The 18782-nt window shown below is 50.3% G+C and overlaps 1 protein-coding gene and 1 non-coding gene across 2 annotated transcripts in view; one reads left to right on the top strand and one right to left on the bottom strand.

The window, feature by feature from the left end:
- The window catches only part of LRFN2 (leucine rich repeat and fibronectin type III domain containing 2), a 195598-nt gene extending 177902 nt beyond the window's left edge, over positions 1-17696 (top strand). The window contains exon 3 of the mRNA XM_032253642.1: positions 16365-17696. Within this exon, the coding sequence (XP_032109533.1) occupies positions 16365-17334 (970 nt within the window). The 3' untranslated portion in view covers positions 17335-17696. The remainder of the gene's footprint in view (positions 1-16364) is intronic.
- On the bottom strand, positions 1695-1797 carry LOC116533752. The gene has a single exon (XR_004261431.1). It is a non-coding gene; the product is annotated as a U6 spliceosomal RNA (small nuclear RNA).
- Positions 17697-18782: the final 1086 nt, after the last annotated feature.

The following is an 18782-nucleotide window of genomic DNA, read 5'->3' as shown; positions in this document are numbered from 1 at the left end:
GTCCTATGGGGGAGGTGGTAGCGTTATCATTCTCATTTGACAGATGAGGAGGCTGAGATTCAGGGGAGCGAAATCTCCTTAAGATTGCTCAGCTAGCAGATGGTGGGGCCAACATTTCAAACTGATCTTCAAATACCAAATGCAAACATCATCATGGCTACTTTCTATTACATAAACATTCTCTAAGCAGCATACTCTGTACTAAAAAAATATCATTGTACTTAATTTTCAAAAAGACACCCTATGATTGCTGTTACTAACCCATTTGGCAGGTGAAAAAGCTGTGAGTGAGGGTGAGGCTCAAAGATGGGAAGTGACTCACCTAGCATGGTGCAGTCAGTAAACCTTCTTCACTAGAGCACAGATTCACCCTGGGGCTTGATACAGGTTTCTTCTTCTGATACGGCTTCTGACCTAACAGAGGGAGAGGGTTATAACAGAAGGAAAAGGTGGGCACCAATACCCCTCCATGAAATGACGGAGTGCTTCATTTTACCAGATTTGCTTTATGAAGGGTGCAATGGTTTGAATGTTTGTATCCTCTTCAAGATTCATAGCACCTAATCCCCAATGATAGGATGAAGTGGGCCTGTAAGGGGTGATGAGTCATGAGGGCTTGTGGCTGCAGGGGGAGCTGTCTGTCTCTCTCTTGCCCTCCCACCTGCTGCCATGTGAGGACACAGAAAGAAGGCCCTCGTCACACCAGATGCTGGCACCTTCATCTTGGGCTTCCAGCCTCTAGAATGGCAAGAAAATAAATTCTGTTGTTGTTTTTTTAAAAACATAAATTAGTCTGTGGTATTCTGTTAAGCAATACAAGTAACCCAGGACAAAGGGTTACTGTTGACTTCACCATCGTCACTGAAACAAAACCCAGTGTTTACCATTTTCATTTATTGCCAGGCACCCCTAGCATTTAACACACTTTACCTTGTTTCATCCTGACAGCATTCCTACACAGTAGGTGCTAGTGGTCCTACTGAACTGAGGCACAGGGTAGGGACCCTGCCTAGGATCACACAGCTAGTCAGCGCCAGAGCGTGGTTGGAACCCAAGCCCAGGGGCTGTCAACCACCTTGCTCTATCTTCAGCAACCTCTTCCCAGGCATTTGATACCTGCCGACTTCTGCTCTGGAGGTGCCCTATTCTTCACCCACTGGGGCACATGTAGAATAGCAAACAGATGGGCAGGGGGTCTTTCTACCCCTCCCCAAAGGCTGTCTCCTTCCCCAGATCTGACAGGGTCACCCAAGCCCACTGACAACAGAACCAAGAAGCCCCTGCCGATGGTGACTGCCACCTGGATGCTCACCAGCCTCCCTGAAGTGACTCGGCTATTTCCAACAACCTCTCCTCTTCCTGCTCACCTGGTAGAATCGGCTTTGCAATGTTTCATTGCCATTGTTTATTGTAAAAGATACATAACATTTACCATTTTAACCACATTCACGTGTCCAGTTTGCTGGCAGTAAACACATCGTACTGTTTTGCAGCCACCATCATCATCCATCTTAGAATGTTTCTATCATCCCAAACTAAAACTGTGGACTCATTAAATAAGAATTCCCTATTCCTCCCTCCCGCTAGTGCCCAGCAGCCACTGTGCCACTTTCTGTCTCTATGAATTTGACTACTCTAGGTTCTTTATGTAAGTGGAATCACACAAGGTTCACGCAAGTTGTAGCATCTATCAGAATTGCATAAAACACTTCACAAATGTGCTATCATCCTTCTGCGGGGACCATGCTAACCTCTGCATGGTTCCAGTTTTAGTAGAGGTGCTGCCAAAGAGAGCATGCCATAGCGTTTTCAAGGAGGCTGGTGCTGGCTTTGCTCCAGGTGATGCCCCCAGGAAATTATGGATCTGCCAACTGGGGCAAATGGTCCGATCAGGTTCATCATTTGTTGGTGTTTACTTGGTGTCTGCTGGTTGTTCTAGCATGTCTTGGGCACAGCTGGCGGGGAATCTTCATTTCACACACGTCTATGTTTACAACAAGGTATAATTGATCTGACACCTTCTGCATTTTTTCTGTAAGTGATAAGTTGTTGTTGGGCTGGCTCCTCTCAGCTTCTTAGGAGATAAATGACAACTAGCATCATTGCGGTACCACATGGCCCAGGAAAGGAGCAGACATGTTTACTCCTATCTATGGTGCTTGATTTCTCACACTCACCACAGAAGGCTGGTATTACTCTCCCATTCACACGTGAGGAAACAGGTACAGAGAGAGGAAAGTCATGCTCTAGAGTCACACGTCTGGCCGGGGGCAGAACTAGCCTTCAAAGAGAGATTTCTGTCTGAGTCCAAAGCCTATACTCTTTCCTCTAAGATATGCCAACCTAATCCCTGAGGGCCGGAAGCGAAGGACAATTAAACACAGAGAAAACTTCTACATCTATAGAGACCTGAATGAGGACGCACACAGAATGAGGGAGAAGGAGAGAGGCAGGCCCTACGTGGGCTCAAGAGATTGCCTGGGTTAGCTCAGCCTGCAGTGGTGGGGACACTGTTTAAGCAATGTGGCTGAACAGCAGCCCTGGGAGAGCACAGGCCCTCTCCATTGACAGCCTGCTCAGTGTGCCTGCCAGTGGGATGTGGCTTCTAGAGAATCCAGTGTACTTTCAGGAGGGGGATGGGGTTCACAAGAAGTATGATGTCTGATTGGAGTAACGTAGGGTCTGACTGCTCAGAACCCCCAAGGAGAAGGGCCAAAGACAAACTGCCATGTGATCGGGTATGATCAAATGGGGCAGCATGCAAGCAAACTAGAAACTGTGCTATGAGGAAATGGTTGGAAGCAATGGAAATGTTAATTCTGGAGAAGTAAAAAGTCAAGGTGGGGTGAGACAGTGGCCTCACAATATGGGAAGCATCAACATGTAGAAAAGAAAGAAACAGGCTTGTTCTGGGCAGCTGTGGCGTCACGTTGGGCTGGTGGGAAGAAGTCGCAGGCTGTCAGACCATGGCCCCAGTGAGTCACTCGGAGTCGTCCAGAGCTGGGATGACTGCCTGGCATGTCCCTGGAAGTGTGTGAGCAGAGGGTGCTGACAGCCAGGTGGGCCTGTTAGGGAGGTGCTGATGAGCAAAGTGGCTCTCAGGGCCCTTCTCAACTGGGAGTTCCTAGGATCTGTGCACGGCGAGGGCACAGGAGAACTGGGAAGAGCTGCAGACACCTTGCCTGGTGAGTCAGCAAGTTAAGTGCCTGGATCGGAGGGAAAGGCTGGCCCCAGTGGCCTGCACCAAGACAGACTGCCAGACCTCACACAGCTGGCCTGTGGAGCTGGTTGTGCACCCAAATGAGCCGATATCCAACCTCAGGCCTGGATTCACTTCTCTATCCTCAGTCACAAACACTAGCACAAATTAAGCACTCACTAGGGACAAGGCACTGTTCAGATCACAGGGACTGGCTCATTTAATCCTCATAGCAACCCTGCAAGGGGCCCTATCATTGGCTCCCTCTTACAGCGTGGTTACGTAGCTTGCCCACGGTCACGCTGCTGGTCAGTGACAGCACTGAAGCTTGAACCCCAGTGGTGCAGAGCCAGTGCCTGGACTTCCACCTCCTGGCTTTATCCCCTGGTTGAAGGAGCCCCATGGAGCAGGGTGACGCTCCCTACCTGACACTGTTGCCTCCAGCAAACACTTGGACTGTGACTTTCCCACATCTTTGCCAGGCAGCTGCATCCGCCATGCCTCCCAAGTCAGGGAGAAAATACAGGGCCTCTTAATGGGTGATATTCACCTCTTACCAGCTAAGGCCTAACCCTGGGAGATGAGCTGAGACGCAGCCTGCTGGGGCTCAGCTCCCTTTGGCCTAGTTTCCTGTCATCTGTGCCATTGCTCAGCCAGGCCTTTACTAATGCGTCTTCCACATGTCTTCTGAACAAAAGTCTTATGAGGGACTGGGGAGGGGACCCACCCTGCTGCAAATGTTGAAGCCAAGATGCCTCCCTACCAGCCCAGCCAGGGTCAGGCACTGCCTGAGACTCCCACTTTCTAGCTTGCATGAGGTTTACCAGCCATAAATCCCTGAGGCCTGGATTTCCACCATCAGAGAGGCATTTCCCTGGGGCTAAGTGGGTTAAGCATGGCCCACTCCTTTATGATACAGACCCTCATGTGGGGCTTACCCTGCCAGGCACTGACTTAGGTACTTTATGAATCATGACTCCTTGAATCTTCATAACAAACCCTACAAGGCAGAGATTATGAATGCCCATTTTATAGAAAGGAGATATTTCTAGGAAAAAAACCCAAACAGGTTAAGAAACTTGCCCAAGATAAGGCATTACAGCTGGTGTGTGCAAAACCAGGATGGGAACCCCCAGTCTGGCTCCAGAGCGTGTGTGCGTAACCATTGTACCCTGCTGCCTCTTCAGTGTCTCTTGCTAATAGTAGGTATTCCGATGACATCTATCATTGTTATTGGATCTATGAGGGATTTTTCTTAATAGAAATGCATCACAAGTGTAATGAGTAGCTTGAACATGGAAAGCAGAAAAGCAGGAACCAGCATATTATTGAAACAGAGGACCATAGGGGGCCCAAAGACACAGGCTGGCTAAGGACTGGCCCTATTTGAGGACTCAGGGGAAGGGGAGGCAGCTGTGCCAGTGGCACCAAGTCTTGGGAAGGGGCTGGGGCACAGGCTGAGTATGGAAGGCAGAGAGAACACTCCAGGGGGCAGATGAGCTTGGGTCAGGCCTGAGAGAATCCCAGGGAGAGCATGCTGAACCCAGAGATCCTAGGAACCATGGACAACTGGAAGAGTCAAAGAGGAGGGATGAAGCTATCCAAAGCCTCAGAGAGAATGGAGAGCTGCACAGAGATCTAGATCAAAGCCTCTAAGACCAATTCATCTCTTGGCGTGAGCTTCCCCAGAGCTGGACAGCATCCCCTGGACTGGCCCACCTGTTGGGTGCGTCAGAGCTGACATAGAAGATGACCGTGTTCACACCACTTGCTGGATATATGGATGAGGCTCCATAGCATGTTCTTAGAACAGTACCATCCAATAGCACTGTCTGTGATGATGGAAATGTTGCACAGTGGCACTGCTCAATCCAGCAGCCACTAGCCACATGTAGCTGAGAACTTAAAATCTGGCTGGTATGACTCAGAAACTAAATTTTTAATTCTAGTCAGTTATTGTTAATTTGAAGTTAAATTTAAATGACCACATGCAACTGCTATACTGGGCAGTGCAGTATGGAACACTCATTTCATTTATAAGTTCAACCAATGTTTTCAAGGGCCTATTTTATGCCAAGTGTCATTCTAGGTGCTGGGAAAATATCAGTGAACAAAACAGGCAAAAACAAACAAACTCTGATCTCAGGGAGCTGATGTTCTAGTAGACAGAGAGAAAGAAAGACAATTAACAGTAATCATAATAGATCAACAATATTGTCTGTTGGGCAATAATGGTGAAATGGGGAAAATTGGAGTGGAGTAACAGGCTTGGGGAAGCCAGTGTTGAAAAGGGTGATGAGGGATGGCCTTGCTGAGAACGTGATATTGGAACAGGGACCTGAAAGAGGCAAAGCTGCTGGCATATAAATATCCAGAGGAAGAACATCCAGGCAGAGGGAACAGCCATTGCAACAGTCCTGAGGCAGGAGCCTGTTTGGTAGATTTGAGAGGCAGCAAGGAGCCCAGGTTGTAGAGTAAGAGTGGGCAATAGAAGGAGAGAAAAACCAAGAGGCGAGGTGCAGATTGCGTGGGGCCTGTGAGCCACATGAGGACTTTGACTACATGAGGTGAGCTTCACTGGGGGCAGCAGCAGGGTTGAGCAGAGAAAGGCAGGATCTGACCTGGGTTTTAACCCTCTTCGCTGACTGCTTGCAGAGAAGAGGCTGGGGGATGGGAGCAAAGAAGGACACTTAGAGGCCAACTCAACAGGGGCTGACACCAACCCTGCCTGCTGTCCCAGGGGCTGTGGAAGTGGATGTCTAGGTATACCTGAAGACTGAGGCAATGGCTGGGGTGCTCTGCCTCAGAACCTCAAGCATATTGAAAGGAACGTGGCTTCTTCACCCGCTGAGGGGCTAAAGTAACTGCCAGTAAGGCAGGGGTGCCTCAGGACATTTGTGGAAGCTCCATATTCTCAGGAGCCACAAGGGCAGAAGAGCAGGGACAGAGCCTGGTCCCCAACCCCAGGCCTCTGGTCCTTCACCCCAGCTGGAAGATCAGTGGCTTCTGATCCTTAGATCCCTCAATGAGTCACACCAACTCCATGATTGTCCCACTCTAAAGAGCAGACATGTGCCTTCCCCCATTACCACTCAGGGCCTGGTGCTTAGGGAAGGCCAGCATTTGGTACTAGTCACCAGTAGGGCCTACAGCTTGTGCTGTTAATTCTGGTAATTCTAACTACTCTGATTCCTAGGCCAGAAACAGCAAATATAAGACACAGGCTTCAGAGGACTCCGTCCCACTGAGTTTAAACACAGCTCAGAATCCTTAACACGAGCACCCAGTCGCCAATGCTCAGAGTTGGAACACAATAGTGAACGTATTTGCAAGAGCCTGGCTCCTGGCTGCTACCTTGGTGACTTCATCTCCTACCGCTCTCCCTTTTCATCCCTCTGTTCCAGCCTCACCACCCTCCTCACTGTGTCTACCTCAAGGCCACTGCACCGGCCGCTCCTTCCTGCCTGGAAACTCTGCCCGTGGATATCCACATGGTTCCCTCACTTCCCTCAGACCTCCTGGGAGTATGTGTCCTGAAGTAGCCAGACCGCCCTCCTCATTCACTGGAGTCCCACCTCCGGCCCTAATTAGCTATGTGAGCTCAGGGCAGTTCAGTCAACCACTGGCTCTAAAATGGGCAGCACAATTATTAGATGCACTTCCCAAGGTTGTCATGAACGTGAATTGAGGAAATGTGAAAGTGCTGGGTTCAGTCTTGCTGAGCACCAACCTCCTCTGCGAGACCTTAGCCAAGTCACTTAATGTCTCAGAGCCTCGATTTTCTCATCCACAATGGTAATAATACTAGTACCGCCTTCATAGGATTACTACCAAGATGAAATTAACTAATACATGGAAAATACTCAGAACAGTGTTTGACGTATAGTAAGTGCTTAAGTGTTCAATAAATGTTAGCTATCATTGTAAAGTAACGCATGTTATTTTTTCTTTTTAAATTGCTGGCAAACAGTTGGCCCAGCTCCAAGACTTGCTTCCTTCTAAATCCTGATTCTGCTCAGTTCAATTTGGTGTAATACAGCATAGGGAAGATCATGTTCTGTGGCGTGGCAGACCTGGCTTACAACACACTGGCTCAGCAACTTTCCAGCTGTGTAAACTTGAGCAGGGTTTCTACCTGCCTGAGCCTTAGTTTCTTCATCTGTGACATGGGCATAACTATTCCTACCTCACAGAGTCAGTGTGCAGAATCCGACTCTGCCTGTCAAGTTCCTAGCACATAGTAATTACTCAATAAATTGTAAGCAGGATGGAACCATACTCATCTCCTTTACTTCCTTGCAGCTCATGCATGAAAGCAAACAGGTCCCTTTGGGGCTTGCAGGAAGAGCGAGAGGCTGGGACTAAGGGCTGCTTGGCTTGGTTTAATGAGGCCATGTCATGTAGTCTGAGATCTCAAGGCTAGCTAGAGAGGGTGGCAAGCCAGTAGTTCTGTGAAGGGTCAGTAATGAGAATGGAGAGCCAGTGGGCTGGAGTCGGGGAAGCTTGATGTGGCCTTTCCAAATTAGTGCTGAGGCTCAGCAGGCAGCCATGGTGCGTCACTGATGGAGGGAGGAGAGGACAGAGCACTCAGAAAGGCATGGTGCTGGGGAGCAGAGGGGAGGCTGGAGGAATTATGCAGATACAAGAGGTGGTATTTGTTGACAACTCCAGGAAGGCAAGGATTTCTTGTATAGACACCAGAACCAATGTCTTTGTCTTACATGAACACACACACATTCATCCTCTCACACACATACCTACACATAGCAAACTCCTCAGGCTCACTTCACCTGTAGGTGTCTGTTAGTTCGGGAGGCAACTGCTGCTGCAAATAATTGCCAAAATGTAAAGGCTCAAGCAGAGTCAAATTCACCATCCTACCAGTCCACAGCGGTGTGCCAGGTTATCAGGAGATCTTCCTCCTGGGAGACTCAGGCACCCAGTATGTACCTCCCCCCCAGGCCTTGTCATCCTGCCCAAGGGTCCAGTTGGCAGAAAGAAAGGGGAATGTGAGGAAGGCATCCTGACCTACTGACGGCCTGACCCAGAGATGGTGCAGATGACTTCCTCCACATCCCTTTAGCCAGAAAGGGTCACATGCAGATGACTTCCTTCACATCCCTTTAGCCAGAAAGGGTCACATGCAGACGACTTCCTTCACAACCCTTTAGCCAGAAAGGGTCACATGCAGATGACTTCCTTCACATCCCTTTAGCCAGAAAGGGTCACATGCAGATGACTTCCTTCACATCCCTTTAGCTGCAAGAGAGGCTGGAGAGTGTAGCCTAGACGGGTAGCCACAAGAAGTGGGGAGTGGGGATCAGTAGTCAACCCGTAGGCTCTTCCTGGAGGCCCGAGGCCCTGATGGAAACTCTTGGAATCCCTCCCATTCCATTCCCATTCCTATTCCTGAGGCCTAAATGCCTTTTCTGGGTGGGAAACTCTGTTCCATTAGGAAAGAGGAGGCTCAGCCTGCAGGGAGGGGTCACACAGGGAGTCACCTCAGAAGTTTCAGAGGATGTGGGATCCTCTAGGGGAGGTGGGGTTAGGGGGTTGGTTGAAAGAGGGCAGAACAACGGCTAACATTGCCTAGGACCAGGACCCCTTATTGCCACATACATGTAAACACCTACATTCCGGCACACACTCACAAATACCCACACGTTCAGCTGACAAATGATACCTCTTAGACACACATCTTTTCACACACAGGCACACACACACTCATATGCCCCAAGCACATATGAATATGCACATCCATAAAAGGTTTTCAGGAATCCTTGCAGTAAGTCTCAAGGATATAGAAAAATGCCTCTCTAGGCTGGATGCGGTGGCTCACACCTGTAATTCTAGCACTTCAGGAGGCTGAGGAGAGAGAATCACCTGAGGTCAGGAATTTGAGACCAGTCTGGTGGACATGGTGAAATCCCATTTCTACCAAAAATACAAAACCTAGCCAGGTATGGTGGTGCATGCCTGTAATCTCAGCTACTTAGGAGGCCGAGGCAGGACAGTTGCTTGAGCCTGGGTGGCAGAAGTTACAGTGAGCCAAGATCATGCGATTGCACTCCAGTCTGGGAGACAGAGTAAGACTCCGTCCCCACCACCCCCCATAAAAAAAGGAAAAATAACCTCTCCAGAAAGATGTCCTCAGAGCCATCCAGTGTCTGGGAGTTCACCATTAGCTAGCCCTGGAATATTAGATAAGAATTCCTCACACATGTTTAGGCCCTTACATTTTGCGAATGGAACTCTTTCACTCGCTGCTTAACCATAGGGTAAATACTTACTCAGCACTGACTCTAGGCCAGACGTCATGATCGGCAGTAGAAATACAAGGATGCATAAGACACAGTTCCAGTCCTCAAGGGAAAGGTGTACATAACCCCGACTTGAGAAGGGCTTTAACGGGACTGTAGCTGGGGTTGTGGGAGAAGGGAGAGAAGAGATACCTCTGGTGAGGTCAGAGGTAATTCATGAATCAGGCCTTAAAAGATGAGGTCACCAGCTGGAGAAAGAGATGATGCTAAGGAAGAGGGACCATGTGTGCAATCGGATCAAGTTGGCTTACTGGCGGAGTGAAGAGGGATTCCGAGAGGGCGGTAAATTGTTTCCTAAAGCTGGAGTTTCACTAGATACACAGCCAAGATGTGCTGCTGCCGACATGAAGTGATCATCGCCTTTTCCTAAAGTGCAAGAAAATAAGTTAATAAATAGAATATTCTCAACAATGTAAAGGTTATCTCCTTGTGTCTTTCAGAATTCAGTCAGAAAAAATAAAACATTTTAGGTCTTTTGAAAGAGGGAATTCAGGCCCGGCACGGTGGCTCACACCTGTAATGCCAGCATTTGGGAGGTCGAGGCAGGTGGACTGCCTGAACTCAGGAGTTCAAGACCACCCTGGGCAACATGGTGAACTCCCATCTCTACTCAAATAATAAAAATTAGCCTGGCATGGTGGTGCCTGCCTGTAGTTCCAGTTACTTGGGAGGCTGAGGCACAAGAATCGCTTGAGCCCTGGGGGCAGAGGTTGCAGTGAGCCAAGAGATCACACCACTGCACTTCAACTTAGGAAGAAAATTCAGTACAGGGTTTAGATTTTAGGGATGATAGAGGTGCTCAGAGGTCAACAATGGGTGGGGGGAGTGCAGGAGCGGTGGGTGGGGGGCAAGACAGTGACACACCATAGAGATTAGCAACAGCCGAGAGCCACTGCCACCCACCCAACCCCATCCAAGGCTGGAAGGACACAGGAGGAGATGGCATGACCAGAGACTAAGATCCTCATGTATCTAGCAGGAGCTGGAACCCTGGAAGTTGGAATCACAGAGGAGACTCAAAGTCTAACAGGGAGAAACCACTTTCAGACAAAACAAGTGGAAGAGATACCTGGCTTCTCCCCTCTTCCTGCCCTCCAGTCTCTCTCCAGTGCCTCTATTGGCCAACTCCACCTGGCAGCCTGAGGGCATGGAAACCTGGGAACATGCAAGGGAACCTGGGAAATGTAGTTTCCCACAGGCAGAGGCACACAGGTGAAAGGTGGAGAACAGCTTTGAGAGTCAACATAGAATGCTCCTGTGATTTTGTAGACCTCCGGTATCGGCTGTAGATTTGTGTGCTAGTGCTAAGCTGAATGAACAATGACAAAATAATACTAACAGAAAAAGAAAGAAAGAAAAACAATCCAGAGGGAGCCACTTAGAGTTGTTTTCCTATTTCCTGGGTAAGTGCTTGGGGTTGCAGTTTCAAATTGTCTTTTAGAGTGTGAGCTTAATTAAATTTAATGCATTGGAGCAGCTTAACTTAAAATAGCAATTCATGTTTTCTGCTAACAGAGATGTTGCTAGTTTACATGATGGAAAGAAATCCCTCAGGATTTCAGGGACGTGTTTTTCACCAAGAGGCCTGTGACTGACCTCATGGTTGAGCCACTTACTCTCTGTTGTCCCTCGGGATCCACTCTCCTCTCCTCCTCCTTGCTCTGCACTCTGGAAGCCTGACCTGCATGTGCCGTGTATGCTGGTTTTCGGCTTGGTTCAGCCATGCAGAGCAGCATCAGAAGGATGGCGGCAGGGAAGAGTGAGGTTTGGCTACTTTGTCTGCTGCCTATCCTCTGAGGTTGCCCCTGGCAGCTTCTGTTTCTCAACCAAATTCTCTAAAACAATGTGCCTCAGTGGAGGGTAACTTCACCCCCAAGAACATTGAGCAATGCTTGGAGACATTTTAGCTTATCACACTGGGGGTGTGTTCTGGCATCTGGTGGGTGGGGCGCAGGAGTGTCTTGGTGTTGTCCTCCTGGGATGCAGAGGACCGCCCTATACAGCCAAGACATAGTCAGCCCAAGTGTCAACTGTGGTGAGGCTGAGAAAGCCTGAACTAGCCCAGAGCTTCTCAAGCTATTCATTGTGAAGGAACAGCTTCGATTTTGCTTCGATTTTCCCCACTCTGTTGTAGGCCAGTGCTTTTGTAAGACCAGAAGTAAGTTATCAGAAAAAATCAACACGCACTTGAATGTGACAACCAATGCCAGATTGCCATAAAACCTTAATGCTTACTCTCAACTTCTGTAGTGTCTGATCGTGGAGCAGGAACGAACAGTCAATGGGCTGGCATCCATCTGTGAGCCACACTGCAAGAAGCACTGACCTCCATGCTTCTCCCTCCTGGGTGTGGGGCAGAGGCAACAGCTCGGCTCTTGGCTTCTACTAACTCTGGGTTCTTGTACATTCCCTTGTGATCCCCCATGTCCTCCTGCCTTTTTATAAATAAGGTCTTTAATTATCCTCCTGGGAAGTGCTGTCTGCCCCTGCAGGGCCCTGCTGGTTCTTTGGTGTTTTCCTACCTGGGCAAGTTTTTAAGAATGTGGGCAGCATCAGAGGCTATGTGGGTAGAAGAACAGTGTGACGGCAGCCTGATTTGGGAACCCAGCTAAGGAGCTTGCACTGTCTCTTGTAGATCATGGTAGCACTTGAAGCATCTCAGAGGGCAGGGGACACAGCCAGAGTTGTGTTTTAGATGGAGCACTCGAGATAGTATGGTGCTGAGAATGCGCTTTCAGGGAGAACGGTCTGAGGCAGAGAGCCAGACTGGAGGCTGCTGCGTCCATTCCGACCAGAAATGGGGAGACCTATGCTAATACTGCAGGTAGAGTTGGAAGGCAGAGGGTGTTCGGAAGATAGAATCTACCAGCCAGAATGATGACCTGCAAGCAAGAGTGAAGGGTGAAATCCAGGTTCCCCAGATATAGCTTGGAGGATCAGTGGATGGTTTTGTAGGGTTGGATGAGAGGTAGACAGGGGGACACAGGTCGGAGATGAATTCTGTATCTTTCACTAGAGTGCCCATTTTACGTGGCTTTCTCATGCAATTTGTCTGTTGACTGCCTGGAGGCAGGAGTGGTCTTGCTTTTAAGAAGTGTGGGCTCTGGGTCCCAGTGGACCTGATCTGGTCTTAGCCCCATCGTTCCCCAAAGGGAAAGTTCCTACTGTTTAACTTCCTCCTTCTCTAAATGGGAATAACTTTCTCAGAGGGTTGTTAGGACATTAAATAGGATAATGCATGCTTTTCCTACTGGCCTCATTTCTGATGGGCCAGTTACAGTGGAAAGCCGTTCCAGGCCTGACCCTTCATCCAGGTACCAGTGGCCCCCACCAGGAATGAGCTTTGCTTTATTACACCTCCATCAGCAGCACAGCCTGATTGCAGCTTCATCACATGATGTGGTTTCATCACATTATGATTCTCCCTGAATTGGGGAGCAAAGGGGATTGGGAGAGGCCAGGCAGGGTCCCACACAAAGTTGCCCAGGAAGGGCAGGAAGATGGGGCAGTGCCTGAGAGGCAGCATGACTCAGTGGTCAGGCACGGAGGCCCTGGAGCCAAACTGCCTGATTTGAATCCCAGCTCTGCCACTTATTAGCTGGGCATCCTTGGGCAGGTAGCTTAACTCTTCTGTGCCTCAGTTTCCTATCTGTTAAGTGGAAATGAGAATAACAGTAACTGCCTCCCAACAGTGTTAGGGAGCATTAAATGAGTCTTAAACCCCTTAAATATGTCACAATAGTGCCCGGCACAGAGTAAGCCCTCGTGTTAGATGTTCTTCTTATTTTGTTGCAATTAGTAGCAGTAGTAATGGTAGTACTAGCGTGGTCTGCTTCCCAGGACAAGGTGGCCAAATATTGAGATGATTTCTGGGCTGGTGGTACATCTTTGGTGTCCTGGGTTGGTTATGTTAAAGGCAGTAATTAATGTGGGAACCTGTTTTACACAACAGGTGTTCAGTAAACAAGTATGCCCATCCGCTTCTCAAGTGGATATGCTCTTATATTTCTGTGACGCAGCAAAATGGTGGAATGCCATGATTCAGAGCAGACTGAAGGTGGCCTCTCTGGGGTTTAATCCCAGCTCTGCCATGTTATCTTTGCATAACACCTCTGCACCTCTGTTTCCCCATCTGAGAAATCTGGATTATGATGGCAGATGCCTCAGGGAGTTGCTATAGGCCTAAGTGAGTTGGCATAGGGCACTTAAAACAGAGCATGGCACACAGTTACCAGCTGGTATTTGCTCTTGCTGCTGTCACTGTTCTGAGTGTGCTTATCTCCTGCCTTCTCAACTTACATCGTTAGCCCTGAGGGGAAAGGAACGAGGCCCTGGAGGACTCAAGTGTCCTCTGCAGCACTGGCCACACAGGGCTCCTTAGGCCCTGCCCAGCAGATAGCCCAGCAGGCTGAGCATCCTGACAGCAGAGGAGCATGAGCCACAATGGGCTCTGAGCTGCTCCAGGGGTGAAGGTGTTTGATCCAGCCACAGGCCAAGGTGAACTTTTCATTGAAATGAGGAAAGATGCTCCCATATCTGTCACATAGTGAGGAACAAGCCCAGACCATGGATCCAGAAGCTAGTGTGAAAAGTCCCAAACTGCTGCACACTAGCAGTCCCAGCTATGTGACTTCAGGCAAATCACTTATCCTCTCTGAGTGGCGGCCATTTCCTCTCTGTGAATGGAAGTACTGAGCACTGCCTTTACTGGGGTGTCATGATGTCCAGGTGAAACTGGCTGTAAAGTCTTCAGATAGACCTGTGCGGCTGGCTGCAGATCCATACCTCCTAACAACCCCTCCAGCCTCTTCTGCCCCAAACACGGTGCTAGGGTGGGGCTGTGTATTAGTCAGTTTTCACGCTGCTGATAAAGACATATGTGAGACTGGGCAATTTACAAAAAAAAAAAAGGTTAAATGGACTCACAGTTCTACATAGCTGTGGAGGCCTCACAATCATGGCAAAAGGTAAAAGGTGCATCTTACCTGGCAGCAGACAAGAGAAGAGAATTTGTGCAGGGAAACTCCCCTTTATAAAACCATTCGTTCTCATGAGACTTGGTCGCTCTCATGAGACTAGCACAGGAAAGCCCCACCCCCATGATTTAATTACCTCCCACCAAGTCCTTCCCACAACACGTCGGAATTGTAGGCACTACAATTCAAAATGAAGTTTGGGTGGGGACACAGCCAAACCATATCAGGCAGGCCCTGGGGGCTCAATTTTCTCCAGTGTGGCTTCCCCAGCAAAAGAGCAGGTGGGTAGGTGAGGAGGGAGGCAGCAGCTACCCACTAGGGTTCCCACTGATGGGATGTCGATATCTGCTTGTCAGTTCCAGTCCTCTGTGCATGGATCCCAGGTGGAAGTCTTCAGGCTTCAGTATTTCATAATTGAGATCTTAATTAAGTTGCCCAGCTCCAGGTTTGAGAGGTTGATGGGAGCTGATAGAGCCCTCTCATTCTCAAGTAGTAGGAAATAGAAGAATGGGAGTGGAGGAACTACCAGGAAAGCTACACAGTGGTCCGTTCTGGCCTGGGTATTTCCGCAGGAGTGTTTATAGAGGTGACACAGGCATCATTTTTGGAATCAGCAGAAGGCATGATACCTCAACAAGGGTCTTAGAGTTCAGGGTGTGCATCCAGGCTTAACAAGGCCACAAGGGCCTCAGCTTCAGAGTGAAGAGGTCCAGGCAGGAGAGGACCAGCTGCAATGTGGGGAGAGTGCTTCCCCATCAGACCCCACCTTAAGGTGGAAGGAGCAGTCAGTCTTCTACTAAAGAGACTTGGGCTGAGCCTGGCCTACTACAACTAGGACAAAGGATTCAGAAGTGCCCCCCAGTCTTTAACACTGCGCCGTCCCTCCACTCCTAAGCAGCAGGTCCCCTTCTCCTGCCTCCAATCCTCTTCTGCTCAGACCCCTTTCCCTCAGTCCACTGCAGCAAACGCTGTCCCTTCCGAGTCATGAGGAAGCGCTTTGGAGGCAAGGGTGGTGCTGGCCTCTCCAGGTAGGACCTTGTCTCTGACACAGAACAGCACCTGGTCCAGAAAGAAGGCTCAGAAAATGTTGATGGGGATCCCCGTGAGTCTCAGAGGTCACAGGAGGGCTGGAGCAAGCTTTGGGGTGGGCTGGCATGACTTGACTCTCACTCTGCCCTTCCCAGAGACAAAGGGAATACCTATAGCAGGTATGGGGGTATGGGTAGCGGGTGTCCCTTTGTATAATTTCTGCTGCTTCACACTTTAACCTCTCTGCCTCTCTGTCTCTCCCTCTGCCTGTCCCTGTTTATTCTCTCTCAACTCTGCTTGAGTCTCTCCCCCTCCTCCTCTTTCCCTTCACCTCTAAATGCCTCTCCTTGTCTCTGCTTTCATCTACCCTCCTTCTCAATCCCTTCATCTTCATACTCATTGTCTTTTTGTGGTTTTGTTTCCATATCTCTGGATGTTCCCTCACCCGGTCTCTGACACATCATCTTCCATCTACACCTCTCCGGGATGCTCCATTCCTGAATCTCCCTCTCTCACCTTCCTTTCCACCCCAACCTGTCTCGGTTCCCTTGTCTGGGTCTCCCTCCTCACATCTCTTTCTTCTCCATTTTCTATGCTCTGTTCCTGTCGCCTGCCTGCCCCTTTCCCTCCCTCCTCCCCCTCCTCTGTCTCTCCATCTCTCTCCCTCTGTGTTTCTTTACCCCTCTGTCCCTTTCTTTCCCTCTGCCCCATTCTCTCTGTACCCCTGTGTCTGTCTTGGTTTCCCCAACCCCATCACTCTGTTTCTGCCTCTGTCCCCTCCCCATCACCCTGTCCTCCACCCCATCACCCCTCACCCTTTGTGAACACCCTCCTCCCCAGGATGATCCCAGCCTCCAACAAGGCCTTCGTGGTCAACAACCTGGTGTCAGGGACTGGCTACGACTTGTGCGTGCTGGCCATGTGGGATGACACAGCCACGACACTCACGGCCACCAACATCGTGGGCTGCGCCCAGTTCTTCACCAAGGCCGACTACCCGCAGTGCCAGTCCATGCACAGCCAGATCCTGGGCGGTACCATGATCCTGGTCATCGGGGGCATCATCGTGGCCACGCTGCTGGTCTTCATCGTCATCCTCATGGTGCGCTACAAGGTCTGCAACCACGAGGCCCCCAGCAAGATGGCCGCGGCCGTGAGCAATGTGTACTCGCAGACCAACGGCGCCCAGCCGCCGCCTCCAAGCAGCGCGCCCGCCGGGGCCCCTCTGCAGGGCCCACCCAAGGTGGTGGTGCGCAACGAGCTCCTGGACTTCACCGCCAGCCTGGCCCGAGCCAGTGACTCGTCTTCCTCCAGCTCCCTGGGCAGCGGGGAGGCTGCAGGGCTGGGACGGGCCCCCTGGAGGCTCCCACCCTCCGCCCCACGCCCCAAGCCCAGCCTTGACCGCCTGATGGGGGCCTTTGCCTCCCTGGACCTCAAGAGTCAGAGAAAGGAGGAGCTGCTGGACTCCAGGACTCCAGCCGGGAGAGGGGCCGGGACGTCGGCCAGGGGCCACCACTCGGACCGAGAGCCACTGCTGGGGCCCCCCGCGGCCCGGGCCAGGAGCCTGCTCCCCTTGCCCTTGGAGGGCAAGGCCAAACGCAGCCACTCCTTTGACATGGGGGACTTTGCGGCTGCTGCGGCGGGAGGGGTCGTGCCCGGCAGCTATAGTCCCCCTCAGAGGGTCTCGAACATCTGGACGAAGCGCAGCCTCTCTGTCAACGGCATGCTCTTGCCCTTTGAGGAGAGTGACCTGGCGGGGGCCCGGGGAACTTTTGGCAGCTCCGAGTGGGTGATGGAGAGCACGGTCTAGGTGGGGGTGGGCATGCTCCCTTTCCTGCGCGCAGGGTGGGAGAAGAAGTGGAAAGAATCTTACTGGCAAGTGTTTGTGGAGTTTCCATGGTGATGTTTACATCCAGGGACAGTTTCGTCTCCCTGTCAATGACCTCGTGTCCCCCCCTTACCCCCCAACACCCACATCACCTCCCCACCACCCGGCCGGGGTGTGCTCAGGGAATGCGGACTCGCTCAAATGCCGGACTGAGCCCTGAGTGTTTGGAAAGGCGAGACTCCGCCTTTCTAATCACAAATGTAGCCTACAAGCAAGCGGCTTTGGATTGCTTATGGGTCTAGTGTTGTTTTTATTTCTTAATTTATTTTTTTTTCCATTTCCCAGACTTCTCCTCTTCATTCACACGGATAATCGAGAGAGTTAATCGTACATATGAATGTGTGTTCCAGCAGCCCTGGTAGTGGGTAATTGTTACCAATTGACAAGCGGAGGGAATTATGTTTCCACACTTGTTTGGGGGAAGACTGTGGGGTTCTCCGCCCAAAGCTCTCATTACTCCCAGCCACCCCCACACCCAACACTGGAAGGGGTGAGTGGCTGACCCCGGATACCTGACCTCCTTTTCTTTGCTTCTCCAACATGACATGCCACACCCATCACAGAAGCTTAAACCAGAAGGGTAACTTCCTGGGTTCTTATGTGTGGGGAGGGAGGAGAGCTTCATGCTGTAGGGCATAAGGGATCTTAACTTCTGGAATCGATTTGGGCTTGTTGCCACTCTTTCTGGGAAGCTGGTGTGGAAAGTCCCCCTTGAGCATGTGGTAGGACAGGAGGGCTTCTCTTAAGGAAAGCAGTGTGGATGGCAGGAAGAGCAGTGGACTTGGAGTCTGAAGCTCTGTGTCTGGGCTCCATAGTCATGAATAGCAGTGTGGATGGCAGGAAGAGCAGTGGACTTGGAGTCTGAAGCTCTGTGTCTGGGCTCCATAGTCATGAATAGCCAGCTGAATAACTGGGGCAAGAACCTTTTATCTCTTGGGACTTGAATTTCCTGATTTGCAAAAACACTGGGATTGTACTAGGTCTCCAGTCTCTTTCCAGTTCTATGGACCTATTAGTTCTTCATGACCCTAGATGTTATGCTTTTTTGCTCAGTGATTCCAGAAGCACAAGCTGGTTACAGCAGTCCCCATCCTTTTTACTGGACAGAGAGAATTCTAGAAGCCTTGGAGGGGGAAAGTTGAATCTTTTTAGAATGATAGGTTTTTGAAGCTTGGAGAGGTGTTTGCAATCATCCCATCTTTAACTCCCTCTCTGCCTTCCTCAAAGTATAAGGGAATTGCCCAAGGTCACACAGTGAGTTCTTGACCAGGTCAGGGCAGGAGCCAAGGCCACCTGCCTGCTGGCGGTGGTGCTTGGGATCCATGACCCTGTCTTCACCCTGACTAGGGAAGTTCTGTGTCCAAAGGACG

Source organism: Sapajus apella, unplaced genomic scaffold, assembly GCF_009761245.1.
Source record: "Sapajus apella isolate SASKATOON/1434 unplaced genomic scaffold, GSC_monkey_1.0 scaffold83, whole genome shotgun sequence".
In the NCBI taxonomy this organism is placed as follows: Eukaryota; Metazoa; Chordata; class Mammalia; order Primates; family Cebidae; genus Sapajus; species Sapajus apella.
This window is presented reverse-complemented; position numbering and strand designations above follow the sequence as displayed.